This window comes from Labrus mixtus, chromosome 24 (assembly GCF_963584025.1).
Source record: "Labrus mixtus chromosome 24, fLabMix1.1, whole genome shotgun sequence".
In the NCBI taxonomy this organism is placed as follows: Eukaryota; Metazoa; Chordata; class Actinopteri; order Labriformes; family Labridae; genus Labrus; species Labrus mixtus.
Genome location: NC_083635.1, coordinates 4,254,146 through 4,270,542, shown reverse-complemented (window position 1 = coordinate 4,270,542; position 16,397 = coordinate 4,254,146). Strand labels below are relative to the sequence as shown.

At 42.4% G+C, this 16,397-nt stretch overlaps 1 protein-coding gene across 6 annotated transcripts in view; it reads left to right on the top strand.

The window, feature by feature from the left end:
* Nucleotides 1-16,397, top strand: part of LOC132959415 (microtubule-associated protein 2-like) — a 48,994-nt gene that overhangs the window by 30,200 nt on the left and 2,397 nt on the right. The window contains exons 4-14 of one of the 6 annotated variants that reach the window (XM_061032403.1): nucleotides 1,264-1,439; nucleotides 2,836-2,910; nucleotides 5,554-8,229; nucleotides 8,433-8,630; nucleotides 8,799-8,933; nucleotides 9,671-9,726; nucleotides 11,006-11,123; nucleotides 11,330-11,371; nucleotides 12,129-12,439; nucleotides 15,464-15,556; nucleotides 16,215-16,307. In XM_061032403.1, coding sequence (XP_060888386.1) covers nucleotides 1,301-1,439; nucleotides 2,836-2,910; nucleotides 5,554-8,229; nucleotides 8,433-8,630; nucleotides 8,799-8,933; nucleotides 9,671-9,726; nucleotides 11,006-11,123; nucleotides 11,330-11,371; nucleotides 12,129-12,439; nucleotides 15,464-15,556; nucleotides 16,215-16,307 — 3,936 coding nt within the window. In that variant the 5' untranslated portion in view covers nucleotides 1,264-1,300. Of the gene's footprint in view, nucleotides 1-1,263; nucleotides 1,440-2,835; nucleotides 2,911-4,197; nucleotides 4,420-5,553; nucleotides 8,230-8,432; nucleotides 8,631-8,795; nucleotides 8,934-9,670; nucleotides 9,727-11,005; nucleotides 11,124-11,329; nucleotides 11,372-12,128; nucleotides 12,440-15,463; nucleotides 15,557-16,214; nucleotides 16,308-16,397 lie in introns of all 6 variants that reach the window. The other 5 variants (XM_061032402.1, XM_061032404.1, XM_061032405.1 and 2 more) reach the window with 5 other exon arrangements.

Sequence of the window (16,397 nt, the reverse complement as noted above, 5' to 3'; positions counted from 1 at the left end):
CAAATAAAAATGTAGACAAAAAGGGAGGGAAAGGGCAGCTAAAGCACGGCTAACGTATCTGTTCAGGCTTTGGAGCTAAAAAAAAAAAAAAAAAAACATGAAGAAAGATAAGTTACACATTGGCCGATGGTCACTATCCGAGCAATACATACCATCATGCTTTGCGGTTCAAAGATTTTTTTGAGCAGAAAGTGGCGTCAGACTTTTCAGTTGCAGAAAATGGAGGTAAAAGAAAAGCTACAGTTATTAGAAAGAAGAAAGGGACCAGAGAAGCGAGCCGCAGGATGAGGAAGGAACCCAGTGATCATTTGTTACAATGAAATTAGCCGCAGCTGTTTGATGAAGCTATTTAGCTAGCTAGCCTGCCAGGCGAGGCGGGGCCCCCTGCTAATCTTGTTTAAAAAGCAGCGTTTTGTGTTTCCTCTAGAGGGAAAAGGGGGGTCCCTTTATGAGGGTACATGCTTGATTAGAATGTAGATACCGTAGTAGTGCACACTTGATTGGCTGTTCTAATTGGTGGAAAAGAGCTTTTTAAGAGCACTTTATTAAAATCTAAGACAATAGCTGCTGCTTCTCTTTCATGTGGTGCACTTGTTGTCATGGATTTGTGTGTGTGTGTGTGTGAAGAAGCACTTTGTTGTGTGAATGGGGCAAGCCTGTCAAACCCATCTGCTGGACCCCCATAAGACCTGGGCTGGTTGCCATAGTAACTGCCTCCTTATCACTGGTGAGGGGGATATGAAGGGTGTGTTCAAAGGCTTTTTTCCCGCTGCCTGCTGCAGTGAACCTAAACATTTTTGCCTTAATTGGACCATATATGACAAATATGGATCATGTCTTTTACAAATGTGTTCTTTGTTGTGTTTTGGACGGATGGTAATCAGTGCAAATTCGAAAGGGGACATTTCACCTGTTAAGCTCAGAGGGGAAAAAAAACACTTCAGTCCACTTTTAAGAAGGACTCGCTCTGGCATCCTCTCTTCAAGTGTAAAAATGAATGTAGAATTGATATGGAAATCCTCCTGCCTCCTGTCTTAGCACGTGGATGCTGAGACAAAGACCACTTAGATGTGCCGGCAGAGAAAAACAAATGTTGCATCTTACTCCCTCTGGTGGCTGATTTCAGCATCATGTGTCTGCTCTCTTTGAGCAACTGCTGCAGATTTGACTCCTCTCATTCTCTAACCATTTACAATAAACTTATCTCCATTCGTCTCCTTTTGCAAAACTCATAATTATCTTTCCTTTCCTTTGCGCCGTCAGGTGACGCGTCCCCTCCCCGGCGTCCCAGCAGGCAGGCATGGCAGACGGTCGACAGCCAGACGAGCACTGGGCCTCAAACGGCCAGGAGAACGGCGAGAATGGCTACTCCGCCTACAGCTCTGCGTACAGGGAGAACGGATACCACGGCGGGGCAGCTGCACACCCTGGAACGACAGGTAGAAACACAGACAGGGTGTGTTTTGCAAGTGTGTACGAGGCATGCATCAGTGGATTACTGACATTGATTGGATGGGTCTGCAGCTGTGGGTAAATCTGATTGTCTCCATGGTGCAAAACAGTCAATCCCTAAAACGGATCCTTTTCTGTAGCGGTGCTGCAGAAGGTAAAAGCCCCTCAAAAATGCATTGAATATCCAAGATAAACACCCTGAAGCTCTGGATGAAGAGGATGTAGTTGGCTGAAAGTGAAAAGTTATTAGGTCTTAAAAATGAAACTAGTTTATCATATCCATAATGAACAACTCAGAGCAGGAACTGGTTGTAGTATTTTGAGCATTTTATATTAAGGGGACCCATATTCACCATTAACTTGTTCCATATAGGAATGCATATGAGCTGCAATTATGTTTTCTGTGTTTTTCTTTTAGAGCCCAAATTAATGTCTGAGTGTGCTCGACTTAAATGTCTTTTTTTTTTTTTTTTGCTGCTTATTGACGATAACTTTGGACATGAATTACAATGATTTGCTCAGTGTGTCTGTGATAAAATGGGATTACCACAATACTGAGCAAAGTTTAAAATCTTAACTCATGTACAACAACTTTACAACATATTTACAAAAATGACATGAGGAGGTAAAGGAGAGAAAACTCTCTGTTGAGGCCGCAGTAGCTGCAGAATATGGCCATGCAGAATGAATCATGGATTAGAACAAATAAAGAGCTTTTGTGTTACTGATATGCATGCTAAAAAAGCTACAAGTTAACGTAGTGTGTGTGTTTATTTAAATGGTTGTCTGCACAGTCACTAATCCAAGCCTAATTAGAAAAGATAGGGAATCCAGAGGGGTAGAAAGAGGAAGTGATAGTGGAGACAGGTTAGAGTAGATGAAATGGGGAAAATGTCTAGACAGGCTGTCTTTATTCCCACATTTTTCATCATCATTTTTCATGTGAATAGTGCTTTGACTTTCATTGATTATATGGTAGATTCTGAATATTGAGTTCTATTTTGTGTTTTTGTTATCATTGAACACCATCTGAGGTAAGTTGGTACTCTGTCTGCTTGCATCTGCACTGGATATTAAGCCCAAACTAGCTCATAATCAAACCCTAAAAGAGCGTGGGATATGCATCCACACACGTACACACAAACACACACACACACACACACACACACACACACACACACACACACACACACACACACACACACACACACACACACAGAACATGTATTGTATCAAACGCAAAAGCAAGGCCACCCACAGAGATAAGGTCGGCTCTGTTATTAGTTTTTCATTTCCTTCCTCCCATCCACGTCTTGTCTCCCCTGTGTTGTCTCTCTCTCTCTCTCTCTCTCCCCCTCTCTCTCCCTCTCTCTCCCTTCGCAGTGGATGACTCAGCCAATTTGCCTCCCTCCCCTCCCCCCTCTCCATCCGCTGAGCAGATTGGGCCTGTGGCACAAGGTACACCTACACACACTCCTGACCGCTCCGCCCATTCAGGATGAGAGAGTGAATGGTGCAGAGAGTGGTTGGAAACATGTCAAAAAGGTCACAGCTTTAAGGGGTGTCACAAGATTAGGAAAAACATGGCAGCCACTCGCATGGTTAGAAAAACTTCTCCTCTTTCTTTTGGTCGCCTATTGGTTAATCTCGAGTGGTCACTTTCTCTTTGCATGTCAGCTTCTCGTCATATCACCTTTGAGGAGTCTGCAGCATGTAACACACTGCCCTGTCTTGTTCACACACCTTTTTATTTTAGTCATAACAGCTCAATAGCCGCTTTCTAACACATAATAGTATGTTATTTGAGAAAACACTGCATATCATAGCTAGAAAACACACACTTACTTCTGCTCAACCTGCCACTGGAGCCCTTCATCTCACTAATCTGCTTCCCCCCTTCAGATCATCTCCTCTGTTGTTCCTTTCTTCATTCTGTGTGTTGATTTTCTCAACGAGTAAATCACAGATTGACTTTCAGCTCTTTATCTCCCAGAGAACAGCGCAGTCTGTTCTTCTGATCGTTCCCTTTTTGCATGTGGCATGCAATCATCAAACTGTAGAATCAGATAGTCCCACTGCATGGTTTCAGATCTAATGCTATATAATTATAATCAACAGAAGAATTACATTTTACACTGTTAAAGATTTGTAGTGAAAAATTGGATATGTTTCAAAATGAGTTGCAAACATCTTTAGGTTTTTATTAAGGGATGAAGTCGGTTGTTACTACAACTGTATTTAGATGCACTGAGTATTGTTTTCCTTTTTTAGATGAATGTGATCCATTAATCTATGAAAAGTAAACCAGGAGGTGTTTGATTGCATCACATGCATCTCCATCAAAGCTGAAAGTGTCTTTAACCACAAGTAGAGTTGTTCTGATACCAAAGAAAAAGATCGGAAAAGCCTCTTATACTGAAATGTCACTCGTTCCCTTCTTTTTGAAACATCAGTTAATTGGAAATAATATCTGTGTGTGCATAATAGCTGCCATTAGAAACTTCTATTCGTGTCATATCCTGAGTTTAGTGCATAGTAACACCCTGATTTACCAATAAAATTAATATATTTTTAAGGCTCTTGTATCAGAAGGTACTCAGTAACAGCAAATACTCGACTAGGTATAAGAATCTGTATCAGGAAGAAAAAATGGTATCTGAACAACTCCACTTGTAACCCATGTAAACCCAGTGTTATTGTCCTACATGTCTCATCTATGTGTCTCCCTCCCCGCTCCCCTCAAAGAAGATATAGTAGAGGTTGTCAGTCAACAAGAGGAAGAGGAGGAGGCTCCAGAGGAGCCCCAAAGTTACCCAGAGGAGGTGGCATATGAGCAGCCTGGAGATTTGCTCTTAGAGCAGACAGATTATTTAGCAGAGACCCAAGCTTTGGGCTGCCAGCAAGCCCAGATCCCTGAGGTCCTCAATGGAGGAAGTCATCCAGTTGAACAGAGTCCATCACAACAAGGTGTGTGTGGTTTCATGGGTTTTGCATACTTCCAATCTCATTGTGTGATTTTATGGTATGTGAGAGCAACTGTTGATCCTTCATCTATGAAAGTGTGTTGAGGTGAATGCTACAAAAACTTTCCTCTCCTGATTTCTGAACTGTGATTGTTTTTCAAGCCTTGCTGCTAACCCTCCCGTAGTTTCTTGCTTCTAAATCCTTCAGCTTCTGCTGCAATACTTCAAGTTGCCATGTGCAGAATAAAGTGGCATAGCAGTTAGATTTTTGTGCTTTTTCATGCAAACATAACCATTTGCTTTTCATTTGGAGCAACATAAGAGCACCAGATCAACCATACTGTAGTTGATCATTTCTGCACTTTTGTATTGCCAGCTACATTGCAAATGCAAATATCACTGTCTGAACTGTGGAGCATTGTAGACTTGAGTGTTGCAAGAACAAGTTGTCTGTATATCTTTCTTGTGGGTTCTGCTTAGATATTGTGTGCAAGAGAGTGTTTCTGAGTACACCCACCTGCAGGGGGGGACATTGTGAATGTATTTTAAGTCTGTTGTATTTCACTTGCTTTGAGTTTCAATGTTGTTTTCATTTCATGCAAAGGCAAATGATTATTTTGTTTTCCTATTGTTCCTCAAGGCAAACTTTGGGCAATAAATTCCAGCCTTATTTGGATTGTATCATCATCCTTCTCTATATTAAAGAATAAATAATATCCCCAATAAATTCACATCACAGTATTTTTGCGCCTTAGTAGAAACTGTGATAACACCATCAACATTTAAAAACATCAAATAAATCTTAATCATCAGTTTGACCGCATTTGTCAATCGTTGTCTATTACAATAGGAATTAAATTGATGTTTGACAATGTAGTTCTTATCATCTAACATCATGCAACTCATTCCTTCATTCCAGTTCTGCACGCTATCTAAGGTGCTGTAAACCTCCCCTGTGCTGTTGTGGCCTGCTGCAAAAGACACTACGCTGTGTGTTTTGCTTGATGGAGAGCTACTGTATCTATGTGCAGAGGGCCTCGGCTTTACTGTATTGGCTGGCTTTTGTGGATGCTTCAAGCAAAGCTTTAAACTAATGTGCCCTAGCACAAGGTTGTACAGTATCCTTTCAAACTCACAGACCAGCCAGAAGAACATGTCAGTAAGGCCTCGTGTGAGTCTGCTGTGAAAGAAGAGGAAACTCAAGAGGCATCCATTCGTCAGGAGTGTACAGTTGCAACAGCTGAGGGAGAAGATGTTGCCTCGATTGAACCTCACTCCACATCAATAAAAGACAAAGAGCTCTCTGAAACCTCCTCAATTGAGAAGGGTACCCAAGAGGAAAAGGATATAGTAGAAGAGTCTGCAATGACTCACCCGCTTATGGAGTCTGAAGCAAAAGAAACAAAACAACCTTCACTTGCAGAAGCGTTGCCTAGCTGTGAGGAGGAAGAAAGCGAGGATAACACCCTAACAAGCAAATCAGAAACATGTGAAATCAAAGAATTAGCAGGGACAATAAATAAGGAATGTCAAGATAGCAGCATGGACAATACGTTGGATAAGCCACCAGTGACTGACATTTGTAAGCAAGATAGCATCAAGTCAGGTCCAGAACTACTTACAGAGGTCAAAGACTCATCAGCTCCAGAAACTGGAGCAAAATCCTACTTCGAGACATCAAAAACCCATGAAGATTCTTCACAAGCCCAGAGCTATTACGAACTCAGCACAGCGACAGAGACACACTTCACAGGTGAAATCAAGAGCAATTTGCAGAAGCCTGAGGAAAAGCAGGAGACGATTCAAAAAACAACTTCTGGCTTTGTTTTGGAACAAAGTATTTCCTTAAACATTAGCGTTGGGTCTTCGGCAGGGCTCACGGTGAAGGGAGAGAAGACAAAAGCCCTTTCAGAGAGCTTGGGTCCAATTAGTGGAAGTTTTGATGAACCTGAGGTATACCCTTCGACACCATCAGTGGAAAGCCAATGTCAGTTTCCTCCAGCTGTTACCATAACACAAACTACCACTGAGTCCTTTGAAGATATATCCAACAACGAAGAAAATACTTCTATTTCTAGATTTGAACGTACGGGCAGCCTCTCTGAGATGTTGGACCTGGCTGGAGCCCTTCCATCAATCGAGAGGAAGGAGCTTGATCACATGAGACGAAAGTCCATGCCTTGCAATGTATCCGCTTTGGTAGAGAGATCTTTGGCCAAGCTTGCCTTGGGGGATCAAACCTCGGAAGAGGTAGGAGAGGAAAGCCAGCTAGAGGAACTGGGCTATTGTGTTTTCAATGAGTACTCGGGGCCTATGCCTTCTCCTGCTGATGTACCAAGTCCAGGAGACTCCCCGCACCAGCGTTTTCCATCTGTAGAGAGTGAGGTCGAGGAGGAACTTGGCACAAAAGTAGTTGAGGATGTTCAAAAGGCAGAGCAACAAGAAGATCATAAAGGAACTGTCCCTGAGATTGCTCAAAAAATAGTGCTTGAAAAGAGAGATACACCAGTAAAGTCTTCCTTGATTCTTGAAAGAGCTGTGCCAAGCGGAATAAAACCTGATCGCCTAAGAATACCGATGACTTCTACAAAAGACAGACTGACTGAGTTTCGTTTGGAGACAGGCCTACCTGGTGACATACAGATCCAAGCAATCCCTGAGGTAGATGTTGAAAAAGACCCCTCGAGAGAGGCATCTCCTATCCCACCAGACATCTCCTTTACTTTCAGTTCTTCGGAAACTGGAATCAGAACTCCAACACCCAGATCCCCAGATGATACAAAATCAGAAACCCAAGCCACTGAACTGAAGCCAAGGAAAGATGACTTACCAGAGGACCAGGGAAAGAACGAGCCAGAGTCTGAGGGGACTGATCATAGAGCCACCAAGTTAGAAATGGAATTGGAGAAATCTGTATGGAAGGAAACCAGTGAGGACCAAGAAATGGAAAACCAAAACATACCTTTACCATATCGGTCTTTAGTAGAGGGCACAGAAACAGGTGACGGTGGGATACCTGTGAGATTGGATGGAAAAGAAAAGCAAGAAACCTCCACAGCTGGTCAGGATTTAAGCACTGAGAAGCCCTTTGAAGATAAATTGAAGTTACCAAAAGATAAAAGTTCACCAAAGCCAACAATATCCTCCCCAATTATCATCATACCACAAGCCCAAGTAGAAGAAGAAGAAGAAGAAGCAGATGAAGACGATGATATTGAGATTGCTGAAGAGCCTCAAGAGATGATGGAGGAACCTGAAGTGCCTGTGCTCTCCAAGAAAGATAAAGCAATCGGAGATATTGGGACGGTAGAGCAAAAGAGAGTACAGGTAACGCTGATGGTAGAGGATCAGCTGGTGGATGAAGATCCAAAGTCTGGAGCAGAAGAATGGAGTCGTAGTGCCCACAACAGTGATGGGGAGCCTGCCACGGACAGTTCACACCTGTCTCCATGCTCGGAGCATGATCAAGCGGTTGAAGGTGGTAGAGAAGATGGAATGCAGGAGGCTAAAGTAGCACATATAAGTAAGGATGAACAGAGTGAAGATAAGGTTCAGTTGGTAGAAAAGGACCAACTACTTGGGGAAGAAGTGGAGGAAGTTTGTTCCGATAAGGTACTTGAAGAGAGGGAGTTCAAAACCAAAGAAGATGATGGTAACAGGGAAGAGAGGTTGGGTAAGGATGGGGAGGAGAAAGACATTGAGATTGGTCAGGAAGTGGAGGAGACCTCAGACGTTTCCTGCCAAGTGGCTAACGATGAAACCACTATGGATGTCTCCATCCTAGATACAGACAGTGGCTGGATTGACTCACAAGGTACCCAGAACTTATCAAATTAATGAATTACTCACTTGTTAAATAACCTTTAAGGCATTAAATGTTTACCAAAGATATTTTGTAGCAAAAACTATCTTAAGACTCCTTGATAGTCAATTTAAATGTGTCTTTTGTACTAAGCTAGCCGCTAACTAGCTAGCAATGTGGAGAGTTAGCCCTCTTTTAACCCCTCTTCACTGCAGATGATGACAAAAGTATCGTGACAGAGCAAATCGAAGCCCTTCCTCAGATCCAGAGTCCTATCAGTGCACCTGTGGTGGACAAACCCGCTAAACGGGCCCCTGGCAGAGGAAGGGGCCGTCCTGGTACTACTGAGGGTAAAGTGTTTCGAAAAGGACCCAGCCAACGTCCACCAAGAGAGGAGATCAAGAAGAAAAAAGGTTCAAAACGTATCGTTGGCTAAAAGCAATTTGTGTACCCCTCTTTAACTGATGTAACTTTCTATTTGTACTCAGCAGCAAAGTTACTTCGTGTTTAGCACAGATTTGCTTCTCTGCAACCAAATTTGTTTGACTTGTTGGTATAATTCTGTCTCTCCTCTTCAGTAGTCGTGAGGAGGGCTGACCAGAATAAGGTGTTAGCCCTCCAAAGTCGTTCTCCATCTCGAAAGAGTGTAGCCAGAGTGGCGGCCAGACATCCTAGGCCTGCTCTGCTTCACGGCTCTGCTAGACGCAAGGCCACAGGTGAACACTCTTCACCAGGGAATTGGTGCCGTGATAGAGAGAGTGCAACAAAGTGTTAATGTGAACAATGCAACCTTTCTCCTAATATTTGAAGACTGGTTTTGTCTGCATAAAATCACCAAAAGCTTGAGGATACAAATGTTGCAAACTAATTCCCACATGACAGTACCAATTTGTTCAGAGGTGTTTTAAGGTTTTGCCATTTTGCCCTCTCTCTATTGATGGCCTGTTGAGGAATCAAGAAGGTGCAATGTAGCTGGCAAACATCATGTGCTGCTTGCCCATGTAACACGTCATGTTTTTTTTTTTACTCTACTGCTCTGTCTTGTTTATTTTTTGGGGGGTTTTTTCCCCCATTTTATTTCTGTCAAACATGGAGTTTGTTCTCCTGCTCGGCCTCATAATCATGTTTATTTCTGCTCACTTTCTGCCAATTGAATGAAAATATGCTGATCGTCAGTTGCATGTCGAAGGTTGTTTGTGTGCTCAGCTGCTGTGAAAGGGTTTACAAATGAGTGACGGCTGCTTATTTAACATCTATAGAGGTTGTTTCACTGATTCTGACAATCTGGGTGCTGTTGCAACACTACAGCAAACACAGTGCAGCAAACACTTTGGACTGTTAGAGTGCAGGTGTGAATGTGAATGTGTGGTTTTTCGCTGTGAAAATACACGCTACTAAATGTCTCCTCTTGCTGGTTTACATTGGTCATTACAGCTGGATTCTTTCTTCATAGGTATGGAAAGCCATCAGCCCCTCAGCGTGGCCCACCAGTCCAGGGAGAGGACCACTGTAAGTAGTGCTGTGCCAATCATCATTCCTTATTGTGTTAGTGTCTAAATGAAGGTTTATGTGTGTGTACAGTATTACTTTCTCTCGTGGGATTTATTGCATGAATCATTTAATAATCTCTTTTTCAATTATGCATGCACGTGTTTGTTTTTTGTTTGTATGTTGCATTTATTTTTTTCTTGCATGTCTGCCTCTTTGCTTGCCCCATTCTTGGCAGAGAAAATCTGTGAGTATGAATGAATATATGCAAGGGAAGTCAGACAAGGTCATGTGCATGTCTTTCGCTTAAAAAGTGAAGCAAGGTCAAAGGGGCTCTCACAAACCACCTCCAACCACTGTTCCACAAATGTTGTCTTTTTCTGACTCCATTTCACTCCACTCCACAAGTTCCATCTTTTCATTCGTGTCCTTTGTTTAAACATCTCATAACTTGTCTAGCGTTCCTTAAAAATCATCATTGAGTCACACATGACCGTCACTTCTTAATGTTCAGCTGACAACTTTGCTTAAAACACATAGAGGTACATTTCATCTCCATTCCATCCCATCTCAAACTTCTCCATCTGTTTGTCACCCCATCCTGCTCTCTGGCAACATCTTCCCTCCATCCTGAATCTGCATGCTTCCCCGCCTCTTGTCCTGGCTTTTGGTCCAGAGTCCCACACGGGCTGTTCTATTAAAGCTGGCGGTTCAGCGCCGGGCGGCTGAATACCCGCCTCCCAGGCCCAGCTCTGCCTGTAGCGTTAAACGGAACCCTCCAGAGGAGGCGGAGTTCAATGTGGCCCGCCCTGCCTCTGCATGCTCCCGCAAGGCCCCTCTGCCAAAAACTGTTCGAGAGCAGGTAAAAAGAGGGGACATTAAAGTAGTAGGTAGCTGGTAGCAAAGAACAAATGACCACACACTGACTAAGCAATGGCCGAGCAATAACCAGAAAATGGCCTCACAATGATCAGGTGACAACCGAGCAATGGCCAGTGCTTTACTAAGAAGCTACCAAACAATTACCACACAATCGTCAAGTGACAACTGAACAAATCCCAGGCCATGACGAGCAGTGACCAAGCTATGAACAGGCTATGACCACAAAAAGTCCAGTGACCACCCAGGGACCAAACAAAGACCAGTCAATTAACAGACCATGACCGTGCAGTAACCATGCAATGATCAGCTATGACAAAGCAATGATCGAGAAACGACCTGTGAACGACTAAGCAATAACCAAGCAGTGACAACGAGTGTTGTGTTTGTGTTGACATTTTATACATGTGTGTTCACTCAGGAGAGAGCATACCGCAGCCCCGAGAAAAGGTCGTCCCTGCCCAGGCCTGCCAAGTCTCTGACGCGCCACATCCCTGCTGCTGAACAGGACGACAACAGCACCCCCTCCAGGCCAACCTGTGAGACTACACACACATTTGCAGCATAGCTTGTTTTGCCTCCAGAATGAACTCACTTTCCCCTTGTACTAATGACTTTACTCAGACACTTTATTGTTTATCATTTTATTCAATTTTAACTCCTACCACCTTACACCTTCTGCCCTTTTATTCTCCTGATTTCTTTTTGCTCCTTGCTCTTTCATTTTACCTCTTCCCTCTCAAAGCGTTCCAGTCCAGAGCGGACAACAGGTCTGGAAGAGCCACAGGTATGGCGGGTAGACCACCTAGTAGCTCATTTTTGGCCCATAGCTCTCCATATTAGAAAAGCTAACCACAGTGGCTTCATTTGATGTCCAAATTGTGATTTAAGGTGCTTATTTTAGGGGGGTAAAGTTTATACATATTGCAAAATCTGACTCAAAATTAGTCAGTCTGGAGTTGAATTAAGTGTTCATTATTCATGGGATAATAAATCTTGGATGATGGGAAGTAAAACTGATGGGGAAAGTATTATTAACTGAAGTAAAAGAGTGAAATTAGAAACATTAAGACTTAAAATGTGAAATAATTAGAAATAAGTTGATTTTGCAACCTTGTTTATTCAGCTTTGATTCTAATTTAGTCCAACTTCTCAACAAATCTTACCAAACCTGCAGTTACGTCATCAGAGAGCAGGTTGGAAACATAACAAGGTGCTACGTGCTTCTCTAGAATCCCATTTGTCTTACACCAGTATCCCAGCAACAAGAAGCCACCTGTGTTCAATGCATCCAGCTGCCTGTGTGTGTTTTCACACTCCTTTGTTTAACCTGTGTTGTTTGTTTAGTGGAGCTTTCACAGCTCCATGTGTCATTTCTCCTCCTCATCATCAGAAAGCAGATAAAGCTCACCACACTCTAATTCATCTGTTGCTCTGATGTTTACTTTCTATTTCTGTCTTCCTGCCTTGTTCCATCTGTCTGCCTTTTTCTGTCTCTAAAAAATAAAATCACTCTCATCATTGTAATCTCTTCTTCTCTCAAGGCACAGAATCGGCTCGTTCCCGATCAGTCCGCAGCGGCGCCTCCACCCCTGGCTCCACCGCCGTCACACCCGGCACACCCCCAAGTTACTCCTGCCGCACTCCTGGCTCACGCACCCCCGGCAGCCACACGCCCAAGTCCTTCAGCGTCCTCCAGGAGAAGAAGGTGGCGGTGATCCGAACCCCACCGAAGTCCCCGTCCTCCGCCCAGCGGCAGCTGAAGGTCCTCAATCAGCCCCTGCCTGACCTGAAGAATGTAAAGTCCAAGATCGGGTCGACATCCAACCTCAAGCACCAGCCAAAAGGCGGACAGGTAACATGTCATCAAAGCAGGGAGTCACACACTTCATTTAAAAAAAAAAGTAATGCATTTTCTGAATTCTGCCACAAGGGGGCAGCACAGATAAAGTTATACTATTCATTTTAAATACACTCAATATTTAAGTGTATTTAAAAAGCTTTAAATGCTTTCAATATTCAATACATATAACATATGCGTAGCTTGGTGTGTGTTTGAGTAAGTGGATTTGCTTGTGTTTACATATTTTTATAATTCACACCTTGATTAGAGTACTGGTTAAAGATAGATATTAATACACTACTAATCAAAAACACATGATGTCAAAAAGACACATAGAAGTGATTACATTTCATGCATCAGACTTAAAGCTTTAAAAAAGTATTTGATTCATAATGTGACTCCACTGTGAAGCGTCCATTGACAGATACAGGCACACTGGTATCAGCTTCTGTAGAGATAGAAAATGGAAGTGTTGAAAGTGATTTATCTGTTGTGTTTTTTTCCTCTGCTGTGAGTTATAGAAATGTCAGACAATGTTCTAATATCTCTTCCCACATCGTCTCGCTCACTCACTGTCTAACTCCAAAGCCGCCGTCTCTTCCTCCAGCTGTCCTCTCTCCCTCTCTGCTGTCAGTCCCGATGAACCGTCACCGGCTGCCTCCGGCCTCTTCCCCTGACTTTCCCTTTTGTCTTCCTTCTCCTTTTTCTTTTTTTTTTTTACCTCTGTTTAAAGTCCTCCATGTCTACAAAAAAGAATGCACAACAAGCCATATGGTGACGTCTGAGGAGCAAATTTACACAAACGATAGCTCTCCTCCTAAGAATGTTCCTCACAAGGTAGACTCAACCTGCAGAATAATGGCCCCGGGGATCTGCTCTCGTCAACACTGTGCAGGAATTTCCCTCCGGCTCTGAGTATTAATAATTGCAGGCAGTCTGAATTACTTATTGAGAAGTTGCTTCAAGGGCAAAGAATGGAAAATATATCACCTACAGTCACTTTTAGACTCTTATTTTATGGTTTCAAACACATCACTTGAACGCCACATCCCCCAAAAAGAGCCAGGAGAGTTCAAATTTCAATTAACATGTTTTTAAGAAGTACTCATTTTGAAGGGTAAATTAAAAGACATGTAGACTTACAGAAATATGTATCACATAACCACGGCAACAGACAGAGATGAGACCTTTAATTAACCCTGTGATGGATGGAGGAGTTGAGGTTTTTTTTTTCCCCCCCCAGCTCTTCTTTTCCTTCTTTGTGGAGAAATGTGACATCGGGCAGAGCAGAAATTTTTAATGAAGCTGGGTGACTCACGGCTTGAAGGAGCAGCACGAAAGGCTTTGTGAAGGACGGTCTGTGATGAACTGCAGCTCAGCAACGCACAGTTTGAAGCTCCGATGTCACGTTGGAGGGATGATTTAGAGACCTTTGACCTCACAAAGTCATATTCATTTGATACTCAGGACCCTTCCCCTGTGGCATAACACTGAATGAGAGTGTAAAGAACAAAATAGAATCTCAAAAATTCTACTTAATGAGGAAACTCAACCTAAACTTTAGTGAATATTTTATTGTACTAACTCTGTATTTATATTTTTATATGTTGACTCTATTGTTTTATTTTTCAAAGAAGTAAGAAAAAAACATGAAATATCTCCATCAGAGGTAACCAAGGCGACCAGAATCATACTAAACACTATGGTATCATATTGCAACGTATAAAAAAACAACACGCAAGAGTCGAGACCAGTGACATCTTTTCTTTATTCCTAGAAAAAAAGATTCTTCAATGCAGCTTGTGATTCATGCTCTGATTGTCCGTACCTGGAGTCATGATGTCATCTGTAGTATGTTCAAAAAGGACACACATAGATAATAGTTTTAGTTTGATTTATTGTTGGGTTTAGTGCTTTGTCATTGCTTGACCTTGAAGCTGTCTGTGCTGCGACAGCTACAGGCGAGGGAGGAAAAGAAACAGGCAAAGTGTGTGTGTGTGTGTGTGTGTGTGTGTGTGTGTCTCTGAGTGCAGGTTAGAGAAAAGCTGTGAGGAGAATCCAGGTCAGGTCAGTGTAGACTGTCGTGAAGGCTCGCTGTCAGGGCTCTGTATGTTTTTCCTCGAACCTTTCCATCTTCCCTCCTATTTGAAATTGCACTTGTAATTAGTCATAGGTGTATCATATATTCAGTGTCACACTAAGGTTTAACTCTACTAATGAGATCATTTTTGCGTTATGTGAAGCTCCGATTTTCTTTTTTGCAAACTGAACATTTGTATTTTTAGCAGCATTTTCCCACAGTTTCAGTTTCGGCCACCTTACAAACTGCAGTTTTTTTTTTAGTTTTTTTTTACAAAACATGTTGCTGGTAGGAAGCCAGGGAGGGATCATGCTTTTGTTTGTACCAAAACAGACACTTTGAAAAGTCAAGATGCAATATGAGCTGATCAGCATGACGATCTTCTTAGAATATCTAAATGTGCATTCTGTTCTTAACACATGCGTTGCACACTGTTGGCCATGGGTAATGTAACAAACATGGCGACATGCAAGGCGCTATTTCTGTCGATTCTCAGATCTCGGCAGAAGTTGCATACTTCATCAGAAAAACGTTTCTTCAAAACTTTCCGCCAGTGTTGTAGCGGCTCTCTGGTGTCTCCAATGTTGCAACATCTGACCTCATCACCATAACAACCCTACACTGCTCCTAGTGGTTATATGCATATTGCATCAAGGTTGATGTCATGCGTTCACGTAGTTAAAAACCAGTTTACCCAGGGTACTTTAGTGGGATATTTGTGTGCATGTAAACATAATCAGTGAATGATAATCCTAAAGGACTGAATCAAAGGAAAGAGACAAACAATCCCATCTAAGCCACCAACATTCCCAGCATTTTCTACATAAGCACAAAGCTCATTCATAGCATATTAAATATAAAAATGCATGTTTAGACACTTTGATAGCTCACTTTTGCAAACAAGGCACATTAGATAGATTTTTCTATTTTTTTTTTATGATCCAATTTTGTTTTAGGTTCAAATTTTACACGAGAAGGTGGACTTCAGTCATGTTCAGTCAAAGTGCGGCTCCAAGGATAATCTGAGGCACGCGCCCAAAGGAGGCAATGTATGTACGCCTTTTCTCTTCCTTTTCTTTTCTTTCTTCCTCTTTTTTTTTTTCAGCTGGATCTTCGAGACTTTCTCTCACGCTGCTTTTATATGTTCATCTGTCTTCACATCTGCAGGTTTATTTCCTAAGTGCAAGATGTCCATGTTACATCGACAACAGGATGAAAAACTCTAAACTCCTCTGAAACATGATTTTAGTTTGTGCAATTGAAGTATTTATTGTGTTGTTCTTATGTAGCATGGAAGATGTTGCACTTGGGAATTAAAGCCAAATATGCTTCAGGCTGCTTTAACAACTCTGCTCTAAAAAAAAAAAAAAAAAAAACAGGGACAAGATCAAGACTCAATGGCTGCAGCGCTGAACGAGCACATTTCCTCAGTCTGATAAATGCCTCTGAAAAGAGCTTCATCTTTTTTTTTTATTTTTTTAAATTCTAGATCAGTGTCCAATTCAATTCTCCTCGTGCTAAAGTGAGCGCCGGCAGATTGATAAGTCGTGGATTTAAAATTGGGACACTTTTTGGGGGATTATTTCGAGCATGAAGGGAGGGAGGAAGTGGGACATGTTTAAGCTCTCCCTCGATCCAGTTTTGAGAAACCGACATGGTGATCCTGGGGGAAAAAAAAAAAATAGAAAATGTTTCTGTCATTCTCAGGTCATGATCCCGAGCGTCAAACTGGACTTCAGCCACGTTCAGGCGAAGTGTGGCTCCCTGGACAAGATCCAACACGCGGCGGGAGGCGGAAACGTGAGTGACTCAGCAGAAAAGCACATTGAATTCATCTTTAATGTGTGTTTCATGCTCGACAAACAGTGTCTGTGCACAGTGTAAACACAG